The sequence below is a fragment of the Sphaeramia orbicularis genome, chromosome 19 (assembly GCF_902148855.1).
Source record: "Sphaeramia orbicularis chromosome 19, fSphaOr1.1, whole genome shotgun sequence".
Classification (NCBI taxonomy): domain Eukaryota; kingdom Metazoa; phylum Chordata; class Actinopteri; order Kurtiformes; family Apogonidae; genus Sphaeramia; species Sphaeramia orbicularis.
In genome coordinates this window covers 2,737,635-2,765,327 of record NC_043975.1, presented here as the reverse complement: position 1 = coordinate 2,765,327, position 27,693 = coordinate 2,737,635, and the positions used below count along the sequence as shown (strand labels likewise).

The 27,693-nt window shown below is 39.8% G+C and overlaps 1 protein-coding gene across 4 annotated transcripts in view; it reads left to right on the top strand.

Annotated features, from left to right (window-relative positions):
- Positions 1–10,152, top strand: part of LOC115439268 (rho GTPase-activating protein 23-like) — a 70,403-nt gene extending 60,251 nt beyond the window's left edge. For all 4 annotated transcript variants that reach the window (XM_030163087.1, XM_030163086.1, XM_030163088.1 and 1 more), the window contains 9 exons: positions 825–977; positions 1,058–1,136; positions 2,549–2,622; positions 3,962–4,051; positions 4,129–4,254; positions 4,338–4,382; positions 5,958–6,051; positions 8,880–8,911; positions 8,994–10,152. In XM_030163087.1, the coding sequence (XP_030018947.1) occupies positions 825–977; positions 1,058–1,136; positions 2,549–2,622; positions 3,962–4,051; positions 4,129–4,254; positions 4,338–4,382; positions 5,958–6,051; positions 8,880–8,911; positions 8,994–9,992 (1,692 nt within the window). In that variant the 3' untranslated portion in view covers positions 9,993–10,152. The remainder of the gene's footprint in view (positions 1–824; positions 978–1,057; positions 1,137–2,548; positions 2,623–3,961; positions 4,052–4,128; positions 4,255–4,337; positions 4,383–5,957; positions 6,052–8,879; positions 8,912–8,993) is intronic.
- The last annotated feature ends 17,541 nt before the right edge of the window (positions 10,153–27,693 follow it).

The following is a 27,693-nucleotide window of genomic DNA, read 5'->3' as shown; positions in this document are numbered from 1 at the left end:
AAGATGAAGATGTAAATAAGACAACATCTGAAAACACTCACATCAAACACAGACTTTAAACATCCACATGAATTTACAAACACATACAAAACTAGAAGCACTCGGAGAGCGCAGTCCTCCGCCAAGGCTGATCAGTGGCCCCCCCCCCCGTGGGCCCCCCCCACCCCCGATCACCCCCAAAAGTTAATCATTTCTTCCTTATCCCATTTCCAACAAACCCTGAAAATTTCATCCAAATCTGTCCATAACTTTTTGAGTTATGTTGCACACTAACGGACAGACAAACAGACAAACAAACCCTGGCAAAAACATAACCTCCTTGGCGGAGGTAATAAAAACAGGCTCAATTTGTTCCTAAAATTATTCAACACTTAGTTTTATTTTAGACAAAAAGAAAAGAATCTGTCACTAACACTGTTCTCCTCCTTTTTCTTCCTCCTCCTTCTTCTGCTCCTTCTTCTCCTTCATCTTCTTCTTTTCCTCCATCTTTGTTTTCTCCTCCTCCTCCTTCTTCCTCTCCTTCTTCCTCTCCTCCTCCTTCTCCTTCCTCTCCTCCCCTCCTCCTCCTCCTCTTTCTTCTTCTCCTCCTCCTCTTCCTCCTCCTCCTCTTTCTTCTTCTCCTCCTCTTTCTCCTCCTCCTCCTCTTTCTCCTCTTTCTCCTCCTCCTCTTTCTTCTTCTCCTCCTCCTCTTCCTCCTCCTCTTTCTTCTTCTCCTCCTCTTTCTCCTCCTCCTCCTTCTCCTTCCTCTCCTCCTCCTTCCTCTTTTCCTTCCTCTCCTCCTCCTCTTTCTCCTCCTCCTCCTCCTCCTCCTCTCTTCTCTCCAGTTCGTTCCTCTGATCGTAGAAATGTGTTGCGGTGTGGTGGAGGCGTCAGGTCTTGAATACACCGGCATCTATCGAGTCCCAGGAAACAACGCCATGGTGTCCAACCTTCAGGAACATCTGAACAAAGGCCTGGACATCAACACGGCCGAGGAGGTGCGATAAAAACAAACAGTCGCCGTCGTGGTCGTCTTATTCTGATGATCCTACAGTCAGTGTGTGTTCTGTGTCCACAGCGATGGCAGGACCTGAACGTCATCAGCAGCCTCCTCAAGTCATTCTTCAGGAAACTCCCAGAGCCGCTGTTTACAGACGGTGAGGAGTTACCGTCCAAGGACCAGGACACGTTACGCTGTTTTATGTTCACGTCACTGGTGTAAAATACAAAAAACACTCCTCACATAACCACAAATACTCAGGTTCTTCCCTCTTATCGTCCTTTTTCTTCTGTCCTAACGTCCTGTGGCTGGTCTGAAAATCTAAACCATCCAGCAAATTATGTCAAAAATTTATGGAAATACTGATGGTTATAAACTATATGGACAAAAGTATTGGGACACATCATGTCTACAGCTGTCAGATGTCCTGTTCATGAGGATCTGACATAGAAACTGCAATATTTCCTTAAAGTTTAATGGGAGATTTTTTTTTTTTATTATTGAAAAATTGACCTTGTACAGATTGAATGAATGTTGAATTTATCTGTAGAGACCAAAAGTGTAAAAGCTTTTAATTCTCTGTAAATCTGGTCATTTTAACATGGGAGTCTATGGGTATTGGTTTGTTTCTGGTGCCTCAAGTGGCCATACGAGGAACTGCAGGTTTTGACACTTCCACATCAGCTCCATTGTTTATCCTCAGAGGTGATTGTGACCTTTTATCTACTATATTTATAAACTATATGGACAAAAGTTTTGGGACACATGTCTGCAGCTGTCAGATATCCTGTTTGTGAGGATTTGAGATAAAAACATCAATATTTCCTTAAAGTTTAATGGTAGATGTGATGACAGTAGATGGTTAGTTGTGGTAGAAAATTATTATTTACAGTCAGAGCAGGAAAAATGTTATAGAAATTTAGAGGAAGAACATTTAAAATCATAGTCATGAATAAAAAATAAAAAAAAACTAAACTAAATCAATGTTGAGAGAAATTAAGTAAAGCCTCATTTTACTCTGTTGTGGTCAGATGTTAACACACAGCTTGACTAAATGTACACAACTTTTCACCATTTAACTGAAATATACACTATATGGATAAAAGTATGTGGGCAGGTTGAATTCATGAAGTGTCTTTCTTTTTTTGAATAAAATTTTGTGTTCTCCTTTAATGTCGAAACTTTTTGCTAATATGAAACATAATTTTAGATGTTTATAGCATAAGACAATGTGCATCATTGTGATAAAAAAAAAGTAAAAAAAAAAAATCCTGAGTGTATGTATTCCTGTAGAAATTGATTTTAACCCAGAGATAAAGGGCTGTGCTGGAAAAATTTGAAAATGACCCTTAAAAGTGCTTGAATTTGACCTTGAAAAATGTGAACGAACCCTGTAGAAAAGAAACGCCTGAATTCAACGTGTCCACATACTTTTGTCCATATAGTGAATCTCCAGTACAAACAGATGAGACCTTTAAAAACTCTCATAGTTCCACTCTAGTCTGGACCAAACACACAGATGCTGTAATATTTCTACTGTTTGTCTTTAAACACTTTCTCTGTTTTTAGACAAATATAACGACTTCATCGATGCCAATCGAATAGAAGACGCCGAGGACCGACTGAAGACCATGAAGAAACTGGTGGGTTTTCAGACGGCAGCAGAAAACTGACGCATAATACGACTCAGATCAGTAGTTGGTTTTCCACTGACCCTCAAACTGCGTGACTAGAACTTGTGCATAAAAATTTGCGTAATGGAAAAACAACAATTTTGCAATGAAAAGTTTTTGTGCTGGTAAGAGGTGGTTTTTCAGGCGTAGTTAAATTGGTATATCAGGCAAAACTGTAATGGAAAGACCTTTTTACGCAACTAGAGTCACTTGAATAAAAAAAAAAAACAGATGTTGACGCACGTTACAACAAAAAAAAGAAGAAGAGTTTTAAAAGTATGTGTCAGTATGTGTGGACACACCAGGAAACTGAATCATTTTTAATTTAGTATGAGATAGAGGGGTAACAAGTATTCTAGATTCAAAACAACACATTTATGTTCATTAACATGTTTATGGAATGACTTCTCATGTCATCTTGTGATAATAAACAAATCATCGCATTTGTGATTTAATGGAAAAACTGACATTACGTACTTCTGTTTTTTTACAATCAGAATCAGCTTTATTGGCCAAATATGTGAACACACACAAGGAATTTGGCTTCATTTTTTTTTAGCTCACGTCTTACAATTTCAGCATAAACACGAACACACTTAAACATAGACCTGATAAAAAACAAACATTCAACTAGAGACAAGGACAAGTATAAAATAAATATAAATAAATGAGTAGTGAATATTGGTTGCACATGTGTCTAATGTAGTGGTTTTCAACCTTGGGGTCAGAACCCACATGGAGTCGCCTGAAATTCAAATGGGGTCGCCTGAAATTTCTAGTAATAGATAAAAATTAAAAAAAAACTTATTAATTAAAAAAATATATGTTGAGTTGACGGAGACAGTCCCAATCCATAACAGACAAACTGTGGTTCTGTTTATCTGTCAAATGTTCACTGTGGTCAGTTTCAGATGCTGCAGCTCTTTCATAATTCATAGTTTCAGTTCTTGTTTGTTCAGTATTAATTGTCCTCCTTGTAAATCACAGCTGGACTGACTGGACAGATCCTGACCAAGGAAAATCCAGTTCTGCCTTTGTGCAGTAATCTACACCGGGATTTACTGCCTCTGTCCACAATAATATACATTATATAAACTAAATGTCCTCTAAAATTAACCTTTATTTGCAACATAGTATAGCAAACTATTACATGATCAAAAACAAATTAATTTTAGCAAAAAAAGTAAATGTCTGGGGTCGCCGGAAATCTGTGATGTGAAAATGGGGTCACGAACAAAAACGGTTGGAAACCACTGGTGTAATGGAAAAGCCACTCCTAACAGGTTCCATATTCCCGCTCTGGTTCCAGATCCACGACCTGCCGGATCACTACTACCACACCCTGAAGTTCCTGGTGGGTCACCTGAAGAAGGTCGCAGACAACTCCGAGAAGAACAAAGTACGGACGTGAATCAGAGAACCTTCGACTACAGCTGGTTTGGTTTCAGTCTAAACGCTCCCGCTCCTGTTTTCCAGATGGAGCCCAGGAACCTGGCCCTGGTCTTCGGTCCGACCCTGGTGAGGACGTCTGAGGACAACATGACCGACATGGTGACGCACATGCCCGACCGCTACAAGATCATAGAGACGCTGATCCTGCACGTAAGAAACCCAAACCACGCCCACAGTCCAATCTGAACACTGACGGTACGAGTCTGACGCCACGCCTCCTGTTCCTTTCACAGTTCGACTGGTTCTTCAGCAACGGAGAACTGGACAAAGAGGAAAAGGTGAGTCCAACTAGTCCAGACCCGGTTCCCAGGAGCCCCGGTCTTTGGAATTATTGGTCCGTTTGATGTATTTTGTTCAATCACGGACATCAAACTCATTTTAGTTCAGGTTTTCAAATTCAGTCCAGTATGATCTGAAGTGGGTTAAACCAGTAAAATACAAGTGTTCAGAGAACGCAAACCTCCGCCAAGCACCCCGAACAGCGTGCATGTGTGGATCGACTATTTCTGTTTCAAACTATGGATGTGCAAAACAAATGTCAGAATGATATTTCATGAATTTTTTTGAAAATGGTGCATAAAAAATAACAAAAGTCAACAGAGCGTAACAGAAGAGAAACGGAGCGGAACCATATTTTGTACAAAGTTGAAGCTTGGTACCAGTCATATGTCTGTCAAATTATATTCAATTCCAATCAATATTTGTTGAGTTATGATGAAAAATGTGTCGTAAATGTCCACAGAGTCCACATTCCACAGTGGATGTGGACAATTTAGTTCCAGATACAAGAGATTGTTCTAAGCTACAGGTGGATCCAACTGGAGGCTAATCGGAGTTTGAATTTTTGATGAATTTTCAAAAATTGCTCAGTGATGACAGATAGGTAATTGTAGATGTTGTGACCTTTCTGTGACCTTGAACTTTGGCCTACTGGGACCAAAATTTCATGGGTTGGTCCCAGGGCCTAGGCCTATCTGTGGGGAAGATTTGGAAAAGATGGGAGGAAGAGTTTTCCCCTAAAGTTGCAAACAAACAAACAAACACACAAAGCAAAGTGATCACAGTACCTCCTGGTGAAGGTAACAAATATAAAAACCCTTAAATCAGGGGTTTCAAACTCATTCTAGTTCAGTTCCACATTCAGTCCAGTCTGATCTGCAGTGGGCCAGACCAGTAAAATAATACCAGTGAAAAAAGTCACATTCTATTATGATCAGGTTTGCATCTACAAAGTTTCCTTAAAAATCTGAATAACATGAACAACTTGAATTCTCTTAAGAAAAACAAGTGCAATTTTAACAATATTATACCTCCGTTTATCAGTTTATCATTTACATGTGCGTTACAGTCGCACAAAACATTTAGTAACAGGCAGAATATTGGAAAAATTGCATTTACTTTTCTTAAGACATTTCCGTTTGTTCATATTTGTTCAGGTTATTCACATTTTTTGTAAACGTATAGTTTGGTAATGTGAACATTTTCATGTAATTTTACTTTTTTTTCCACCAAAAAAACCAAGAGAAAATTTGGGGTTGTCATTATTTATAGGTTATTACGATAGTATTTTACTGTTCTGACCCACTGAAAATCTAATTGGACTGAATGTGTCTGTATGTGGAACCTGAATTAAAATGACGTGGACACCATTGACTGTTAATATCTTCAGTGTAATTTTTTGCAATTTTTCACAAATTCATCCCGCAGGCCGGATTGGACCCTTTGGCGGGCCGGATTTGGCCCCCGGGCCGCATGTTTGACACCTGTGTTCTAATCCAATGAGAATCGATAACAGTTTAGTGTTTGTTGGTCGTCACTCGTCCTTTTCTTCTTCTGTGGTTTTTTGGGTTCAGGCTCCTGAGGACAAACGGGACATGCAGCCCGTCCCCAACATCGACCACCTCCTGTCCAACATCGGTCGGCCGGGGATGCCCGGAGAGGCGTCAGGTGAGGGCGGAGTCACCATGTGACCTGTAACAGTGTCCAGACCCAGGACCCAGGGATGGTCTTAGCGGGTCTGGTCTTAGCGGGTCTGGTCTTAGCGGGGCTGGTCTTAGTGGGTCTGGTCTTAGCGGGTCTGGTCTTAGCGGGGCTGGTCTTAGCGGGTCTGGTCTTAGCGGGTCTGGTCTTAGCGGGTCTGGTCTTAGCGGGGCTGGTCTTAGTGGGTCTGGTCTTAGCGGGGCTGGTCTTAGCGGGGCTGGTCTTAGTGGGTCTGGTCTTAGCGGGGCTGGTCTTAGCGGGGCTGGTCTTAGTGGGTCTGGTCTTCTCGGGTCTGCGGCTGTTACAGATCATTCTGTTCAAATCTGTTTGTGATTCTGTCGACGTTCAGTCACTCGTCTTCCAGGTGGACGTCGGTCTGAACGTCCAGCTGTTGTTTCCCGCTCTTTTCTTACTCTCTCTCTTTTCTTACTCTCTCTCTTTCCTCTACTTTTCGGACTCTCCTTTAGCTGAGACGGTGGATCAGCCTCTTCGGTAGGACCTGGTCTACCTCCTTTGTTTGTTGGTGTTCTTTCCGTTGCCTTTGGGTTTTCCTTCCACTCATGAACTCATTCACTTATTCCGTTCTTACTCCACCGGTTGTTGTGTTCCACCATTGGTTTTTGGTTTTTGGTTTTGTTTTTTTTTTTTTGTTTTTTTTTGTCCTGCTGTGGTCGAAGGTGAACTCTTGCCATTTTTAACCCTTTATCGAGTAAGTGACTATTTTTGGTAAGGGTTAGCGGAGGCAGTGAAGATTATGGTCACAGCATCTGAAACACCTTCGTTGCCTCTTGCTCCTGCTCGTAGCTCCTCTTCCTACAATGCACGTCGCGACAAATTTCCGAAAATGCCCGACTGACTTCCCGGCTCTGTTTGTAAACAAGTGGACTGTTTAAGGTGGAGTACACTTTGAAATTGTTTACCGTGAGGGAAGAGATTCAGGTGTGTAACCACAGAAAAACTTACGGACTTGTGATACTTACGCCGCGTTTCCACTACGTGATATCGGCTCGACTCGACCTTTTTACGTTTCCATTACGAGAAAGGACCTGGAATCTGGTACCTGGTACTAGTTTTTTGGTATCACCTCCGCCGATGTTCCAGGACTGGGGACCAGATACTAAAAGGTGATGTGTAAACACTGCAGACCACTGATTGGTCAGAGTCGTCTCTGTGACCCGCCCTTTTACAAAACTTAGATGCAGAAGTTGACAGTAAATCTGTCAGTAGGTGAATCCACATGAGGACAGTCTGTAAAACTACACCATGGTCGGTCCAGGAGGTTCGGTCTTTGGTGGCCGACGTAAAAATTCAACGTGAGCTTGACGAGACAACACGCAACGAGCGAGTTTATCAACAACTCTCTGAGCAGATGACACGGAAGTAACGCGCCGCATCGCTATGACGACCAGGTACTGTAGAGTCAGTAGTATTCTGTAATGGAAACTAGGGCTGGGTATCATGGCCAATTACCTTAATCAATTCAATTTCGATTCAAAAGTTTCTGAATCGATTAATTGCGATTCAATTCAATTCAGTATTAATTGATTCAGATTCATTTAGTGATGCCAAAGTACAATTTTGAGTTGGAACTTGATTATTTGACTACTGCAGCCATGCAACACAGAATGAATACTGACATTAGAAAGGAAATAAATCTGACATTTCATCAGTAAACAGATGAATCTGCTCTGAAATAATGAACAGACACAAACATGTCCATGTTTCTCCAGTGGATCAGAACAGACTTGTGTCTCGTCTTTATTCTGTTTTCTACCTGCTGCTTCCAGACTTACGGTTCATTACTGCCACCCTGGGGCACTGACACCAGTGTGGCCCCCCTGAAACAGACTGGTGGTACAAGAAAGTCACTGGAGGGGGAGGGTGGGCGGAGCTTCGTGATTTCCACTTTACTATTCTGCCCTACTACTCCGCCCTCAGCCACAGGTGATTGAAGTTAATATTTTTAGAACGAGTGACTTCCGCAACCCGCCTCCTCCAGCCAGTTCCTTCACACTGCCGGTTCCAGTTTGAGGCCTGGAGGACCTCCCACTGATGGGTTTTCCCCACCCTTCCTCCCACTGATGGGTTTTCCCCACCCTTCCTCCCACTGATGGGTTTTCCCCACCCTTCCTCCGCGTTCCTCCTGCACCAGTACTGTCGCGAGCACGACCAAGACGACCGTCTCCACGGGGGGCTCGGAAGACAGAGCCGTCCGCACTTCCCTGTCGGTGGTTTACGTGTCATTTACTCGCAGTCCTGCTCTGAAAAATCGATCTCATCTGTCGTTAATCAATTATGCAAAATTTAAAAGAAATTGATCCAAAATGGATCAAATCTATTTTTTTACCCAGCCCTAATGGAAACGGTCTACAGGAATAGGACCTGGTACCTGAGTCGAGTCGAGTCGGTTCCACGTAGTGGAAACGTGGCATTAGACTATGACGGGGGTTTTACAGATTTGATGAAAAATTGGTGATGAAAGTCTCCCGCAGCTTTAATGTATTTTTACAAAAAGATTTCAAGTACCCCCTGGGCTTCTTCAGAGTACCCCACTTTGCTGGTATAAAGGGTTAATCACAGGTTTTTTTGTGTTGTTTGTTTTTTTTGCATGATGTTCAAACCCGTTCTCCGATAATGGCCAGAGTTCTCCTTAGCGGTTGCAGTTCCAGTAGTATGTGCTGTTGTTAGCCACGTTTCACCTTCATGTTCTGCTCCTAACACTACTACCAGGACTTCACACATTCGCCGACGACACAACGCTAACCTTCTTCTTCTTCTCTTGTTCTTTCCAAAAGATTCCACCACCAGCGATTCGCTTAAGTCGAAGGTAAGCGAGAACCCAGAACCCTGCTGTTTGTGTTTTCGTAACTTAAGTGTGGAATGACTGATTCTAACTTCGGATGTTTCAGCTTTCCTTGGGCTCCAAGAAAGACCTGAACGCCAAGGACTTCCTACCCAGGTCCTTCATCTCAGCCGTGACCCGCAAACGCAAAAAATCCCCGAGTACCAACCGTCAGGGAAGCAGCGCCGACGAGGATTCCGAACACGAACCCGTCAAATCCAGCAACTACAGAGGAGGAGATGGAGGAGATGAAGAAGAGGAGGAGGAGGAAGAGGAGGGAGACGAAGGTGTGGACCAGAATAAAGTCCAGGAGGAACGGGATGAAAAGGACGATGGGGTCCATCCTCAGGAGACCACGATGGGAAAAGAGCGTCTGGTGGAAGAAACAGGAGCCGAAAGAGACGTAGGAACCAGAACTGGTGCTGAAGTAAAAACAGAAAGACGGCAGAAAACCACCTTACCTGGACCTGGACCTGGACCTGGACCTGGACCTGGACCACAGCCTCGTCCCAACAGTTTCCTGTACTCGCATCACCAGGTCCATTCAATGCATCCGAGACCCCCGACCGTGGCCCATCCCGTCCCCCATCTGCAGCCTCACAACCTGACCCGAGGACGCCCTATAGTCCCCCTGTGGATCTGCCCCACCAGAGTTCCCGGTCTTTACCAGGGACCCAGCTTTCACCCCCAGCTGGACTGGAACCCACCGGTCCGCTACAGGAAGACCAGAGGGGGGCGGACCAGGGCCATGTCCATGAATCTGGACCTGGAACTGGGCAGGAGCGACGACAGGGTCCGGGGCTGGAGGGCAGACCGGGTGGAGGTGATCCGAGTCAACGAGCGGGCGCCGGGCCAGCTCGGCGTCCCTCAGGGCTCGCTTCTGGGTCCTCATTCGATTCAACAAATAGATTCTCGAGGGGTCCAGGAGGCCCCGCCCCTGTCCTCATCGTCCTCCAGATGGACAGATCAAACCTCCCCGGGGTCGTCGGGGGTCGTCCTGAGGAGGTCGGGCCTGGTCCCGCGAGACAAGATGAGAGCCTGGCGTCGACACACGGTGGTGGTTTAACCCATTAACGCAATAAGCACTTACCCTTTACTTACGAACCCGATCAGCTGATCACTGATGGAACCGCCGCATCTCAACACTCGTTACATTTGGCTTTAATTAGTTCTGGAGTCGAGGAAGGTGATGTGTTTACATACAGTTGCAAAGTTTTAATCCAAAACATACGATAAAAATATAATGGCTAACCTGCAGCTAATTAGCCCAACCTGCGATTACATTTATCACTATGAGTAACAGTTTTCAGAACGTTCTGAAATCTGATTTCAAGAAATCTAACCAAGATCATTTTCACTTGTTCCATTGGCAGATTTTTTTTTGCTTAGTTCAAGATTTTTATTTATTTATTATTTTGTTTAATTCAAGATTTTTTGTTGTTTAACTCAAGATTTTTTTTGTTTAACTCAGTATTTTTATTTTATATTATTTTATTTTATTTATTTATTTTGCTTAATTCGAGATTACTTTGCTTAATTCCGGGGGGGGGGGGGTTGTTGTTGCTTAATTCAAGATGTTTTTTGTTTTGTTTTGTTTTTTTTTTTGCTTAACTCAAGATTTTTTTTTTTTTTGCTCAATTCAAGATTTTTTTTTAACTCAAGATTTTTTTTGCTTAATTCGAGATTTTTTTTGTTCAACTCAATATTTTGATTCTATTTTTATTTATTTTTTTGCTTAATTCAAGATTTTTTTTTTTTCTTAACTCAAGATTTTTTTTTTTTTTTTTGCTTAATTCAAGATTTTTTTTTTTTTTTTTTTTTTTTAAATTCAAGCAAAAAATCTGCCAGTGAAACAAGTGAAAACTATCTTGGTCAGATTTCTTAAATCAGGTTTTCCAGCTCCATCGTCTCTAAATCCGTTCTTCTGTCTGACTGAACAGTTCCTCTGTAGGCGATTCTGTCTGATTTTCAGTGTGATCAAATATTTGGAACAGAAATGAGACAAATACACTTGGTCAGATTTAGATTTTTTACAGTGTGAACACATGTAAATGATAAACTGAGGCAGAATATTGTTAAAATTGAAAAACGTTCAGATTGTTCACGGTTACTCACATTTTTTAATCCATCCTGAGGGTAAATCTGTCTACATTTACCTTTTATTATCGGGTCTAAAAAGCTTTGAAAAGTGTCAGATACTAAAATAAACCCACTTTCATTTGTAGAATGTCAGTGTTTTGAAATAAAACCTTCAACTGTGAACGATAAATATGGAGTAAAAGTGTAAAAAAAATCTAGAGCTGCAACCGATTAATCAACTCAAAGTGATCCAAAAAACTAGTTCAACCTCGGTTCTCCTGAATCAAAGCTTTGTTTCCTTCATTTCTCTGCTGTTAAACATTGGTTCCACTGTTGTGTTTCACACGGACACTTATTGTGACGCACAAAGAAGATTCAATTCAGGAAAACTGCGATACAATATTTCCCTTCAATCAAATCGTGAGTTTTTGCATTTGCTTCAAACACCTAATCGATTAATGGGTTGCAGCTCTAAAAAACATCCATGAAAGAGTCGACTCCTGAACTGAAGTGCATCCGTTTAAAGCCGACGTTCACCAGCACAGACTGGAATCAGACCAGGAGCAGCGGCGCCTCCTTCCACCGGTTTCCACGGACACTCATCCACTAACGCTTCCGTTTTCACCAGCTCTTCCAAAGCCTGAAGCTGAGGATCTCCAGGGAACTCCACCGACCCACGGGAGCTGAACTGTCCCCTCTGGACTCCGGACCGGGTCCTGATGCCAAAGCCTCCTGCATGCCTGGACTCAAATATGCAAACCCTGGGTGTTTTCAACACCAGCCCGTCGTCGTCGTCCCCGTGTGTCTGTCCGACGGTTCAAAGGTCAAAGGCAGCTATGTGAACTCATGCCAAATGTCTTTTTTTTTTTTTTCTATTTAGAAAACCGTACAATATCCGCAGTAAAAGATGAGCCACAGACAAAAAAAAGTGGAGGATCCGGAATGATATTTGTACATTTCTTTTTTCCTTTTCATCATCACATTCTCATTGTTTTCGCTTCCTTCCTTCCAGTGTTGATTCGTCACATCGTTAGTTTTTGTAAAAGTGTCTGAAAATCCCCAAACAAACGCAGACCGCCGTCATCCATGTGGGTCTTAATCCTCTCTAGACTGGGTCTGTCCTGGTGCATGTTCTTTATGTACGTGGGTGACTGTCGTGGACCAATTTTGTAACAGTTGTAAAAAGCCTTGTTAAGTTAACCTGTGTACATAAATATTATACATAATATATTAAATTATTTGTTTTGGAAAAAAGTTCTGGATTCATTTTTTAACTGACGTGTTAAAATTCATAATCAGTTTAGAACTACTGTTGATTTAAAGGGCTCACCCATCTGCATGATTCCAAAGCTGTTTAAAGGTATTTTCAAACATTCATGGGCGCCCCCTGGTGTTCAAATGGTAAGGCTATAGTATGTGCTCCAAAAAGGATAATTTTGGACCATCTTCACATCTCATTAAATACTTTTCTAGATCATTTAGGACACTCTTCTACATGTTTCTGGAGGTGTTTCAAGGTGTTTTGAGCCTTTCTCCAAAAATTCATGGGCGCCCCCTGGTGTTCAAATGGTAAGGCTATAGTATGTGCTTCAAAAAGGGTAATTTTGGACCATCTTCAAATCTCAGTAAAACCTTTTCTAGATCATTTTTGACACCCATTGGCAAGTTTCTAGAGGTGTTTCAAGGTGTTTTGAGCCTTTATCCAAAAAATTTTTGGCACCCCCTTGTGTTAAAATCGTAATGCTATAATATGTGCTCCAAAAAGGGTAATTTTGGACCATCTTCAAATCTCATTAAAACCTTTTCTAGATCATGTAGAACACCCTTCTACATGTTTCTAGAGGTGTTCCAAGGTGTTTTGAGTCGTTATCCCAAAATTCATCGGCGCCCCCTGGTGTTCAAATGGTAAGGCTATAGTATGTGCTTCAAAAAGGGTCATTTTGGACCATCTTCAAATCTCATTAAAAACTGTTCTACATACCTTTAGACACTCATCAAGATGTTTCTAGAGGTTTTTCAAGGTGTTTTCAGCCTTTAACCCAAAATTCATCGGCGCCCCCTGGTGTTCAAATGGTAAGGCTATAGTATTTGCTTCAAAAAGGGTGATTTTGAACCATCTTCAAATCTCAGTAAAACCTTTTCTAGATCATTTTTTACACGGATCAGCAAGTTTCTAGAGGTGTTTCAAGGTGTTTTAAACCTTTATCCAAAAAATTTTTGGCGTCTCCTGGTGTTCAAATGGTAAGGCTATAGTATGTGGTCCAAAAAGGATAATTTTGGACCATCTTCAAATCTCATTAAATACTTTTCTAGATCATTTAGGACACTCTTCTACATGTTTCTTGAGGTGTTCCAAGGTGTTTTAAGTCGTTGTCCAAAAATTCATCGGCGCCCCCTGGTGTTCAAATGGTAAGGCTATAGTATGTGCTCCTAAAAAGGATAATTTTGGACCATCTTCAAATCTCATTAAAAAGTGTTCTACATACCTTTAGACACTCATCAAGATGTTTCTAGAGGTTTTTCAAGGTGTTTTGAACCTTTAACCCAATATTCATCAGAGCCCCCTAGTGTTAACATGGTAAGGCTATAGTATGTTCTTCAAAAAGGTTAATTTTGGACCATCTTCAAATCTCATTAAAAACGTTTTTACATTATTTTGGACACCCATCAGCATGTTTCTAGAGGTGCTTCAAGGTGTTTTGAGCCTTTATCCAAAAAATTCATGGGCGCCCCCTGGTGTTCAAATGGTAAGGCTATAGGATGTGCTTCAAAAAGGGTCATTTTGGACCATCTTCAAATCTCATTAAAAACTTTTCTAGATCAATTTGGAAACCCATCAGCATAGTTCTAGAGGTGTTTGAAGGTGTTTTAAGCCTTTATCCAAAAAATTCATTTGCGCCCCCTGGTGTTCATATGGTAAGGCTATAGTATGTGCTCCAAAAAGGGTATTTTGGACCACCTTAAAATCTCATTGAAACCTTTTCTAGATAATTTAGGACACCCTTCTACATGTTTCTTGAGGCATTTCAAGGTGTTTTAAGCCTTTAACCCAAAATTAATGGGCACCCCTGGTGTTCAAATGGTAAGGCTATAATATGTGCTCCAAAAAGGATAATTTTGGACCATCTTCAAATCTCATTAAAACCTTTTCTAGATCATGTAGGACACCCTTCTACATGTTTCTAGAGGTGTTCCAAGGTGTTTTGAGTCGTTATCCCAAAATTCATCGGCGCCCCCTAGTGTTCAAATGGTAAGGCTATAGAATGTGCTCCAAAAAGGGTATTTTTGGACCATCTTCAAATCTCATTAAAAAGTGTTCTACATACCTTTAGACACTCATCAAGATGTTTCTAGAGGCTTTTCAAGGTGTTTTGAGCCTTTAACCAAAAATTCATCGGCGCCCCCTGGTATTCAAATGGTAAGGCTATAGTATGTGCTCCAAAAAGGGTAATTTTGGACCATCTTCAAATCTCATTAAATACATTTCTAGATCACTTAAGACATACATCTACATGTTTCTAGAGGCATTTCAAGGTGTTTTAAGCCTTTAACCCAAAATTCATGAGCGCCCCCTGGTGTTCAAATGGTAAGGCTATAGTATGTGCTCCAAAAAGGGTAATTTTGGACCATCTTCAAATCTCATTAAAACCTTTTCTAGATCATGTAGGACACCCTTCTACATGTTTCTAGAGGTGTTACAAGGTGTTTTGAAACTTTAACCCAATATTCATCAGAGCCCCCTGGTGTTAACATGGTAAGGCTATAGTATGTGCTTCAAAAAGGTTAATTTTGGACCACCTTACAATCTCATTAAAAACATTTTTAGATTATTTTGGACACCCATCAGCATGTTTCTAGAGGTGATTCAAGGTGTTTTGAGCCTTTATCCAAAAAATTCATGGGCGCCCCCTGGTGTTCAAATGGTAAGGCTATAGTATGTGCTCCAAAATGGGTAATTTTGGACCATCTTCAAATCTCATTAAAAAGTGTTCTACATACCTTTAGACACTCATCAAGATGTTTCTAGAGGTTTTTCAAGGTGTTTGGAGCCTTTAACCCAAAATTCATTGGCGGCCCCTGGTGGTCAAATGGTAAGTCTATAGTATGTGCTCCAAAAAGGGTATTTTGGACCACCTTACAATCTCATTAAAAACTTTTCTAGATCATTTTGGACACCCATCAGCATGTTTCTAGAGGTGTTTCAAGGTGTTTTGAGCCTTTATCCAATAAATTTTTGGCATCCCCTGGTGTTCAAATGGTAAGGCTATAGTATGTGCTCCAAAAAGGGTAATTTTGGACCATCTTCAAATCTCATTAAAAACTTTTCTAGATCACTTAGGACATACATCTACATGTTTCGAAAGGCATTTCAAGGTGTTTTAAGCCTTTAACCCAAAATTAATTTGCGCCCCCTGGTGTTCATATGGTAAGGCTATAGTATGTGCTCCATAAAGGGTATTTTGGACCACCTTAAAATCTCACTGAAACCTTTTCTAGATAATTTAGGACACCCTTCTACATGTTTCTAGAGGTGTTTCAAGGTGTTTTAAGCCTTTAACCCAAAATTCATTGGCGCCCCCTGGTGTTCAAATGGTAAGGCTATAATATGTGCTCCAAAAAGGATAATTTTGGACCATCTTCAAATCTCATTAAAACCTTTTCTAGATCATGTAGGACACCCTTCTACATGTTTCTAGAGGTGTTCCAAGGTGTTTTGAGTCGTTATCCCAAAATTCATCGGCGCCCCCTAGTGTTCAAATGGTAAGGCTATAGAATGTGCTCCAAAAAGGGTATTTTTGGACCATCTTCAAATCTCATTAAAAAGTGTTCTACATACCTTTAGACACTCATCAAGATGTTTCTAGAGGTTTTTCAAGGTGTTTTGAGCCTTTAACCAAAAATTCATCGGCGCCCCCTGGTGTTCAAATGGTAAGGCTATAGTATGTGCTCCAAAAAGGGTAATTTTGGACCATCTTCAAATCTCATTGAATACTTTTCTAGATCACTTAGGACATACATCTACATGTTTCTAGAGGCATTTCAAGGTGTTTTAAGCCTTTAACCCAAAATTCATGAGCGCCCCCTGGTGTTCAAATGGTAAGGCTATAGTATGTGCTCCAAAAAGGGTAATTTTGGACCATCTTCAAATCTAATTAAAACCTTTTCTAGATCATGTAGGACACCCTTCTACATGTTTCTAGAGGTGTTTCAAGGTGTTTTGAGTCGTTATCCCAAAATTCATGGGCGCCCCCTGGTGTTCAAATGGTAAGGCTATAGTATGTGCTCCAAAATGGGTAATTTTGAACCATCTTCAAATCTCATTAAAAAGTGTTCTACATACCTATAGACACTCATCAAGATGTTTCTAGAGGTGTTACAAGGTGTTTTGAAACTTTAACCCAATATTCATCAGAGCCCCCTGGTGTTCAACATGGTAAGGCTATAGTATGTGCTTCAAAAGGTTAATTTTGGACCATCTTCAAATCTCATTAAAAACATTTTTAGATTATTTTGGACACCCATCAGCATGTTTCTAGAGGTGATTCAAAGTGTTTTGAGCCTTTATCCAAAAAATTCATGGGCGCCCCCTGGTGTTCAAATGGTAAGGCTATAGTATGTGCTCCAAAATGGGTAATTTTGGACCATCTTCAAATCTCATTAAAAAGTGTTCTACATACCTTTAGACACTCATCAAGATGTTTCTAGAGGTTTTTCAAGGTGTTTGGAGCCTTTAACCCAAAATTCATCGGCGGCCCCTGGTGGTCAGATGGTAAGGCTATAGTATGTGCTCCAAAAAGGGTAATTTTGGACCATCTTCAAATCTCATTAAATACTTTTCTAGATCATTTTGGACACTCTTCTACATGTTTCTAGAGGTGTTTCAAGGTGTTTTGAGCCTTTATCCAAAAATTCATTTGCGCCCCCTGGTGTTAAAATGGTAAGGCTATAGAATGTGGACAAAAAAGGGTATTTTGGACCACCTTACAATCTCATTAAAAACTTTTCTAGATCATTTTGGACACCCATCAGCATGTTTCTAGAGGTGTTTCAAGGTGTTTTGAGCCTTTATCCAATACATTTTTGGCATCCGCTGGTGTTCAAATGGTAAGGCTATAGTATGTGCTCCATAAAGGGTATTTTGGATCACCTTAAAATCTCATTGAAACCTTTTCTAGATAATTTAGGACACCCTTCTACATGTTTCTAGAGGTGTTTCAAGGTGTTTTAAGCCTTTAACCCAAAATTAATTTGCGCCCCCTGGTGTTCAAATGGTAAGGCTATAGTATGTGCTCCAAAAAGGATAATTTTGGACCATCTTCAAATCTCATTAAAAAGTGTTCTACATACCATTAGACACTCATCAAGATGTTTCTAGAGGTTTTTCAAGGTGTTTTGAGCCTTTAACCAAAAATTCATCGGCGCCCCCTGGTGTTCAAATGGTAAGGCTATAGTATGTGCTCCAAATAGGATAATTTTGGACCATCTTCAAATCTCATTAAAAAGTGTTCTACATACCATTACACACTCATCAAGATGTTTCTAGAGGTTTTTCAAGGTGTTTTGAGCCTTTAACCAAAAATTCATCGGCTTCCCCTGGTGTTCAAATGGTAAGGCTATAGTATGTGCTCCAAAAAGGGTAATTTTGGACCATCTTCAAATCTCATTAAAACCTTTTCTAGATCATGTAGGACACCCTTCTACATGTTTCTAGAGGTGTTCCAAGGTGTTTTGAGTCGTTATCCCAAAATTCATCAGCGCCCCCTGGTGTTCAAATGGTAAGGCTATAGAATGTGCTCCAAAATGGGTAATTTTGGACCATCTTCAAATCTCATTAAAAAGTGTTCTACATACCTTTAGACACTCATCAAGATGTTTCTAGAGGTTTTTCAAGGTGTTTTGAGCCTTTAACCCAAAATTCATCGGCGCCCCCTGGTGGTCAAATGGTAAGATTATAGTATGTACTCCAAAAAGGGTAATTTTGGACCATCTTCAAATCTCATTAAATACTTTTCTAGATCATTTTGGACACTCTTCTACATGTTTCTAGAGGTGTTTCAAGGTGTTTTGAGCCTTTATCCAATAAATTTTTGGCATCCCCTGGTGTTCAAATTGTAAGGCTATTGTATGTGCTCCAAAAAGGGTAATTTTAGACCATCTTCAAATCTCATTAAATACTTTTCTAGATCATTTTGGACACTCTTCTACATGTTTCTAGAGGTGTTTCAAGGTGTTTTGAGCCTTTATCCAAAAATTCATTTGCGCCCCCTGGTGTTCAAATGGTAAGGCTATAGTATGTGCTTCAAAAAGGGTAATTTTGGACCATCTTCAAATCTCATTAAAAACTTTTCTAGATCACTTAGGACATACATCTACATGTTTCTAGAGGCATTTCAAGGTGTTTTAAGCCTTTAACCCAAAATTCATGAGCGCCCCCTGGTGTTCAAATGGTAAGGCTATAGTATGTGCTCCAAAAAGGGTAATTTTGGACCATCTTCAAATCTCATTAAAACCTTTTCTAGATCATGTAGGACACCCTTCTACATGTTTCTAGAGGTGTTTCAAGGTGTTTTGAGTCGTTATCCCAAAATTCATGGGTGCCCCCTGGTGTTCAAATGGTAAGGCTATAGTACGTGCTTCAAAAAGGTTAATTTTGGACCATCTTCAAATCTCATTAAAAACATTTTTAGATTATTTTGGACACCCATCAGCATGTTTCTAGAGGTGCTTCAAGGTGTTTTGAGCCTTTATCCAAAATTCATCGGCGCCCCCTGGTGTTCAAATGGTAAGGCTATAGTATGTGCTCCAAAAAGGGTAATTTTGGACCATCTTCAAATCTCATTAAATACTTTTCTAGATCATTTTGGACACTCTTCTACATGTTTCTAGAGGTGTTTCAAGGTGTTTTGAGCCTTTATCCAAAAATTCATTTGCGCCCCCTGGTGTTCAAATGGTAAGGCTATAGTATGTGCTCCAAAAAGGGTATTTTGGACCACCTTCCAATCTCATTAAAAACTTTTCTAGATCATGTTGGACACCCATCTAGCATGTTTCTAGAGGTGTTTCAAGGTGTTTTGAGCCTTTATCCCAAAATTCTTGGCATCCCCTGGTGTTCAAATGGTAAGGCTATAGTATGTGCTCCAAAAAGGGTAATTTTGACCATCTTCAAATCTCATTAAAACTTTTCTAGATCCTTTAGACACTCATCAAGATGTTTCTAGAGGTGTTACAAGGTGTTTTGAGCCTTTACCCAAAAATATTCTCGAGCCCCCTGGTGTTAACATGGTAAGGCTATAGTATGTGCTTCAAAAAGGGTAATTTTGGACCATCTTCAAATCTCATTAAAAACTTTTCTAGATATTTTGGACACACATCTACATGTTTCTAGAGGTGCTTCAAGGTGTTTTGAGCCTTTATCCAAAAATTCATCGGCGCCCCCTGGTGTTCAAATGGTAAGGTATGTGCTCCAAAAAGGGTAATTTTAGACCATCTTCAAATCTCATTAAAAACTTTTCTAGATCATTTGGAAACCCATCTAGCATGTTTCTAGAGGTGTTTCAAGGTGTTTTGAGCCTTTATCCAAAAATTCATTTGCGCCCCCTGGTGTTCATATGGTAAGGCTATAGTATGTGCTCCAAAAAGGGTAATTTTGGACCACCTTAAAATCTCATTGAAACCTTTTCTAGATAATTTAGGACACCCTTCTACATGTTTCTTGAGGCATTTCAAGGTGTTTTAAGCCTTTAACCCAAAATTCATTGGCGCCCCCTGGTGTTCAAATGGTAAGGCTATAGTATGTGCTCCAAAATGAGTAATTTTGGACCATCTTCAAATCTCATTAAAACCTTTTCTAGATCATGTAGGACACCCTTCTACATGTTTCTAGAGGTGTTCCAAGGTGTTTTGAGTCTTTATCCCAAAATTCATCAGCGCCCCCTGGTGTTCAAATGGTAAGGCTATAGTATGTGCTCCAAAATGGGTAATTTTGGACCATCTTCAAATCTCATTAAAAAGTGTTCTACATACCTATAGACACTCATCAAGATGTTTCTAGAGGTGTTCCAAGGTGTTTTAAGCCTTAAACCCAAAATTCATGGGCGCCCCCTGGTTTTCAAATGGTAAGGCTATAGTATGTGCTCCAAAAAGGGTATTTTGGACCACCTTCAAATCTCATTAAAAACTTTTCTAGATCATTTTGGACACCCATCAGCATGTTTCTAGAGGTGTTTCAAGGTGTTTTGAACCTTTATCCAAAAAATTTTTGGCATCCCTGGTGTTCAAATGGTAAGGCTATAGTATGTGCTCCAAAATGGGTAATTTTGGACCATCTTCAAATCTCATTAAAAAGTGTTCTACATACCTTTAGACACTCATCAAGATGTTTCTAGAGGTTTTTCAAGGTGTTTTGAGCCTTTAACCCAAAATTCATCGGCGCCCCCTCGTGGTCAAATGGTAAGGCTATAGTATGTACTCCAAAAAGGGTAATTTTGGACCATCTTCAAATCTCATTAAAACCTTTTCTAGATCATGTAGGACACCCTTCTACATGTTTCTAGAGGTGTTCCAAGGTGTTTTAAGCCTTTAACTCAAAATTCATGGGCGCCCCCTGGTGTTCAAATGGTAAGGCTATAGTATGTGCTCATAAAAAGGGTATTTTGGACCACCTTACAATCTCATTAAAACCTTTTCTAGATGATTTTGGACACCCATCAGCATGTTTCTAGAGGTGTTTCAAGGTCTTTTGAGCCTTTATCCAAAAATTTTTTGGCATCCCCTGGTGTTCAAATGGTAAGGGTATAGTATGTGCTCCAAAAAGGATACTTTTGGACCATCTTCAAATCTCATTAATTACTTATCTAGATCATTTTGGACACTCTTCTACATGTTTCTAGAGGTGTTTCAAGGTGTTTTGAGCCTTTATCCAAAAAAATTTTGGCATCCCCTGGTGTTCAAATGGTAAGGCTATTGTATGTGCTTCAAAATGGGTAATTTTGGACCATCTTCAAATCTCATTAAAAAGTGTTCTACATACCTTTAGACACTCATCAAGATGTTTCTAGAGGTTTTTCAAGGTGTTTTGAGCCTTTAACCCAAAATTCATCGGCGCCCCCTCGTGGTCAAATGGTAAGGCTATAGTATGTACTCCAAAAAGGGTAATTTTGGACCATCTTCAAATCTCATTAAAACCTTTTCTAGATCATGTAGGACACCCTTCTACATGTTTCTAGAGGTGTTCCAAGGTGTTTTAAGCCTTTAACTCAAAATTCATGGGCGCCCCCTGGTGTTCAAATGGTAAGGCTATAGTATGTGCTTCAAAAAGGGTAATTTTGGACCATCTTCAAATCTCATTAAAAACTTTTCTAGATCACTTAGGACATACATCTACATGTTTCTAGAGGCATTTCAAGGTGTTTTAAGCCTTTAACCCAAAATTCATGAGCGCCCCCTGGTGTTCAAATGGTAAGGCTATAGTATGTGCTCCAAAAAGGGTAATTTTGGACCATCTTCAAATCTCATTAAAACCTTTTCTAGATCATGTAGGACACCCTTCTACATGTTTCTAGAGGTGTTTCAAGGTCTTTTGAGCCTTTATCCAAAAATTTTTTGGCATCCCCTGGTGTTCAAATGGTAAGGCTATAGTATGTGCTCCAAAAAGGATACTTTTGGACCATCTTCAAATCTCATTAATTACTTATCTAGATCATTTTGGACACTCTTCTACATGTTTCTAGAGGTGTTTCAAGGTGTTTTGAGCCTTTATCCAAAAAAATTTTGGCATCCCCTGGTGTTCAAATGGTAAGGCTATTGTATGTGCTTCAAAAAGGGTAATTTTGGACCATCTTCAAATCTCATTAAAAAGTGTTCTAGATCATTTAGGACACACATCTACATGTTTCTAGAGGCATTTCAAGGTTTTTTAAGCCTTTAACCCTAAATTCATGGGCGCCCCCTGGTGTTCAAATTGTAAGGCTATAGTATGTGCTCCAAAAAGGGTAATTTTGGACCATCTTCAAATCTCATTAAAACCTTTTCTAGATCATGTAGGACACCCTTCTACATGTTTCTAGAGGTGTTCCAAGGTAATTTGAGTTATTATCCAAAAATTCATCGGCGCCCCCTGGTTTTCAAATGGTAAGGCTATAGTATGTGCTCCAAAAAGGGTAATTTTTGACCATCTTCAAATCTCATTAAAACGTGTTCTTCATATCTTTAGACACTCATCAAGATGTTTCTAGGGGTGTTCCAAGGTGTTTTGAGCCTTTATCAAAAAATTCATTTGAGCCCCCTGGTGTTCAAATGGTAAGGCTATAGTATGTGCTTCAAAAAGGGTAATTTTGGACCATCTTTAAATCTCAGTAAAACCTTTTGTAGATCATTTTTTACACCGATCAGAAAGTTTCTAGAGGTATTTAAAGGTGTTTTGAACCTTTATCCAAAAAATTTTTGGCGTCCCCTGGTGTTCAAATGGTAAGGCTATTGTATGTGCTCCAAAAAGGGTAATTTTGGACCATCTTCAAATCTCATTAAAAACTTTTCTAGATCATTTAGGACACGCATCTCCATGTTTCTAGAGGCATTTCAAGGTGTTTTAAGCCTTTAACCCAAAATTCATTGGCACCCCCTGGTGTTCAAATAGCAAGGCTATAGTATGTGCTTCAAAAAGGGTAATTTTGGACCATCTTCAAATCTCATTAAAAAGTGTTCTAGATCATTTAGGACACACATCTACATGTTTCTAGAGGCATTTCAAGGTTTTTTAAGCCTTTAACCCAAAATTCATGAGCGCCCCCTGGTGTTCAAATGGTAAGGCTATAGTATGTGCTCAAAAATGGGTAATTTTTGGCCATCTTCAAATCTCATTAAAAAGTGTTCTACATACCTTTAGACACTCATCAAGATTTTTCTAGAGGTGTTCCAAGGTGTTTTGAGCCTTTAACCCAATTTTCATCGGAGTCCCCTGGTGTTCAAATGGTAAGGCTATAGTATGTTCTTCAAAAAGGGTATTTTGGACCACCTTCAAATCTCATTAAAACTTTTCTAGATCATTTTGGACACCCATCAGCAAGTTTCTAGAGGTGTTTCAAGGTGTTTTGACCCTTTATCCAAAAATTTTTTTGCATCCCCTGGTGTTCAAATGGTAAGGCTATTGTATGTGCTCCAAAAAGGGTAATTTTGGACCACCTTCAAATCTCATTAAAAACTTTTCTAGATCACTTAGGACACGCATGTACATGTTTCTAGAGGTGTTTCAAGGTGTTTTAAGCCTTTTACCCAAAATTCATGGGCGCCCCCTGGTGTTCAAATGGTAAGGCTATAGCATGTGCTCCAAAATGGGTAATTTTGGACCATCTTCAAATCTCATCAAAAAGTGTTCTACATACCTTTAGACACTCATCAAGATGTTTCTAGAGGTTTTTCAAGGTGTTTTAAGCCTTTAACCCAAAATTAATGGGCACCCCTGGTGTTCAAATGGTAAGGCTATAGTATGTGCTCCAAAAAGGGTAATTTTGGACCATCCTCAAATCTCATTAAAACCTTTTCTAGATCATGTAGGACACCCTTCTACATGTTTCTAGAGGTGTTCCAAGGTGTTTTGAGTCGTTATCCCAAAATTCATCGGCGCCCCCTGGTGTTCAAATGGTAAGGCTATAGCATGTGCTCCAAAATGGGTAATTTTGGACCATCTTCAAATCTCATCAAAAAGTGTTCTACATACCTTTAGACACTCATCAAGATGTTTCTAGAGGTTTTTCAAGGTGTTTTAAGCCTTTAACCCAAAATTAATGGGCACCCCTGGTGTTCAAATGGTAAGGCTATAGTATGTGCTTCAAAAAGGGTAATTTTTGACCATCTTTAAATCTCAGTAAAACCTTTTCTAGATCATTTTTTACACTGATCAGAAAGTTTCTAGAGGTGTTTAAAGGTGTTTTGAACCTTTATCCAAAAAATTTTTTGGCGCCCCCTGATGTTCAAATGGTAAGGCTATAGTATATGCTCCAAAAAGGGTATGTTGGACCACCTTAAAATCTCATTAAAACCTTTTCTAGATCATTTAGGACACCCTTCTACATGTTTCTTGAGGTGTTCCAAGGTGTTTTAAGTCGTTGTCCAAAAATTCATCGGCGCCCCCTGGTGTTCAAATGGTAAGGCTATAGTATGTACTTCAAAAAGGGTAATTTTGGACCATCTTCAAATCTCATTAAAAACTTTTCTAGATCATTTTGGACACCCATCAGCATGTTTCTAGAGGTGTTTCAAGGTGCTTTAAGCCTTTAACCCAAAATTCATGGGCGCCCCCTGGTGTTCAAATGGTAAAGCTATAGTATGTGCTCCAAAAAGGGTAATTTTGGACCATCCTCAAATCTCATTAAAACCTTTTCTAGATCATGTAGGACACCCTTCTACATGTTTCTAGAGGTGTTCCAAGGTGTTTTGAGTCGTTATCCCAAAATTCATCGGCGCCCCCTGGTGTTCAAATGGTAAGGCTATAGTATGTGCTCCAAAATGGGTAATTTTGGACCATCTTCAAATCTCATAAAAAAGTGTTCTACATACCATTAGACACTCATCAAGATGTTTCTAGAGGTTTTTCAAGGTGTTTTAAGCCTTTAACCCAAAATTAATGGGCACCCCTGGTGTTCAAATTGTAAGGCTATAGCATGTGCTCCAAAATGGGTAATTTTGGACCATCTTCAAATCTCATAAAAAAGTGTTCTACATACCATTAGACACTCATCAAGATGTTTCTAGAGGTTTTTCAAGGTGTTTTGAGCCTTTAACCCAAAATTCATCGGCGCCCCCTGGTGTTCAAATGGTGAGGCTATAGTATGTGCTTCAAAAAGGGTAATTTTTGACCATCTTTAAATCTCAGTAAAACCTTTTCTAGATCATTTTTTACACTGATCAGAAAGTTTCTAGAGGTGTTTAAAGGTGTTTTGAACCTTTATCCAAAAAATTTTTGGCGCCCCCTGATGTTCAAATGGTAAGGCTATAGTATATGCTCCAAAAAGGGTATTTTGGACCACCTTAAAATCTCATTAAAACCTTTTCTAGATCATTTAGGACACCCTTCTACATGTTTCTTGAGGTGTTCCAAGGTGTTTTAAGTCGTTGTCCAAAAATTCATCGGCGCCCCCTGGTGTTCAAATGGTAAGGCTATAGTATGTGCTTCAAAAAGGGTAATTTTGGACCATCTTCAAATCTCATTAAAAACTTTTCTAGATCATTTTGGACACCCATCAGCATGTTTCTTGAATTTTTACAAGGTGTTTTGAGCCTTTATCCAAAAAATTCATTGGCGCCCCCTTGTGTTCAAATGGTAAGGCTATAGTATGTGCTCCAAAAAGGGTATTTTGGACCATCTTCAAATCTAATTAAAAAGTTTTCTACATACTTTTAGACACTCATCAAGAATTTTCTAGAGGTTTTTAAAGGTGTTTTGAGTCGTTATCCCAAAATTCATCGACGCCCCCTGGTTTTCACATGGTAAGGCTATAGTATGTGCTTTAAAAAGCGTAATTTTGGACCGTCTTCAAATGTCATTAAAAAGTATTCTACATACCTTTAGACACTCATCAACATTTTTCTAGAGGTGTTTCAAGGTGTTTTGAGCCTTTATCCAGAAATTCATTTGCGCCCCCTGGTGTTCAAATGGTAAGGCTATAGTATGTGCTTCAAAAAGGGTAATTTTGGACCATCTTTAAATCTCAGTAAAACCTTTTCTAGATCATTTTTTACACCGATCAGCAAGTTTCTAGAGGTGTTTAAAGGTGTTTTGAACCTTTATCCAAAAAATTTTTGGCGTCCCCTGGTGTTCAAATGGTAAGGCTATTGTATGTGCTCCAAAAAGGGTAATTTTGGACCATCTTCAAATCTCATTAAAAACTTTTCTAGAATATTTAGGACACGCATCTCCATGTTTCTTGAGGCATTTCAAGGTGTTTTAAGCCTTTAACCCAAAATTCATGGGCGCCCCCTGGTGTTCAAATGGTAAGGCTATAGTATGTGCTCCAAAAAGGGTAATTTTGGACCATCTTCAAATCTCATTAAAACCTTTTCTAGATCATGTAGGACACCCTTCTACATGTTTCTAGAGGTGTTCCAAGGTGTTTTGAGCCTTTAACCCAATTTTCATCAGAGCCCCCTGGTGTTGACATGGTAAGGCTATAGTATGTGCTTCAAAAAGGGTAATTTTGGACCATCTTCAAATCTCATTAAAAACGTTTCTAGATTATTCTGGACACCCATCAGCATGTTTCTAGAGGTGCTTCAAGGTGTTTTGAGCCTTTATCCAAAAAATTCATTGGCGCCCCCTGGTGTTCAAATGGTAAGGGTATAGTATGTGCTCCAAAAAGGGTATTTTGGACCACCTTAAAATCTCATTAAAACCTTTTCTAGATAATTTAGGACACCCTTCTACATGTTTCTTGAGGTGTTCCAAGGTGTTTTGAGTCGTTATCCCAAAATTCATCGGCGCCCCCTGGTTTTCAAATGGTAAGGCTATAGTATGTCCTCCAAAAAGGATAATTTTGGACCTTCTTGAAATCTCATTAAAAAGTGTTCTACATACCTTTAGACACTCATCAAGATGTTTCTAGAGGTTTTCAAGGTGTTTTGAGCCTTTAACCCAAAATTCATCGGCGCCCCCTTTTGTTCAAATGGTAAGGCTATGTGCTAAGGTATGTGCTCCAAACAGGATAATTTTGGACCATCTTCAAATCTCATTAAATACTTTTCTAGATCATTTAGGACACTCTTCTACATGTTTCTAGAGGTGTTTCAAGGTGTTTCTAGCCTTTATCCAAAAAATTATTGGCGCCCCTGGTGTTCAAATGCTAAGGCTATCGTATGTGCTTCAAATAGGGTAATTTTGGACCATCTTCACATCTCATTAAAAAGTTTTCTAGATCATTTTCGACACCCATCAGCATGTTTCCAGAGGTGTTTCAAGGTGTTTTAAGCCTTTAACCCAAAATTCATTGGCGCCCCCTGGTGTTCAAATGGTAAGGCTATAGTACAGGGGTGTCCAAACTTTTTTTAACGAGGGCCAGATCTGATAATGTGGACATTGCCAGGGGCCAGTGGTCCCTTCAGACATTTTTTAAACAGTAAAAATTGCATATAAATGCGCTGTTCTACACAATTTTATTTTCATTGTCACAATATAATTTTTTAAAATGGCAACGTAACCAAATCTAAGCCACTCAGGTGTGAACAAATTAAAAAAAAAAAAAAAAAAAACAATTCTTCCTTCCTTTCACATCTGGAGTCAGATAACATAGAACAAACTGTATAGAGTATCTTAAACATCCAAGTTGATAAAAATCTTAACCCCACATTCATTTTAAACATGACTTATATGAGTAATCATTACTCATATATTATTCAGTAATGCAAAGTCTGTTAACGTTTAAGATGAAAACATATGACTCTTACTCTTGTCTTTCACAAAATCATTCAGAAAGTAATATTTGTGTCACATCTACAAGTACATAACACCAGCAGTTAGAGGCAACTAACCTGGCAACTTGGTAGCCTGCCTTGGTGGTGAATTCATTGAACTCCCAGGTTCACATGAAGAGTCACTGTTGTGAGTTTAAAGCAGCTTGAATTTGCTTCACTTTTTCGGAGCGCTCACTCCCTGCTAGCTTGTCGTATGTGTTAGTATGTTTTGTCTGCTCGTGTGTCTT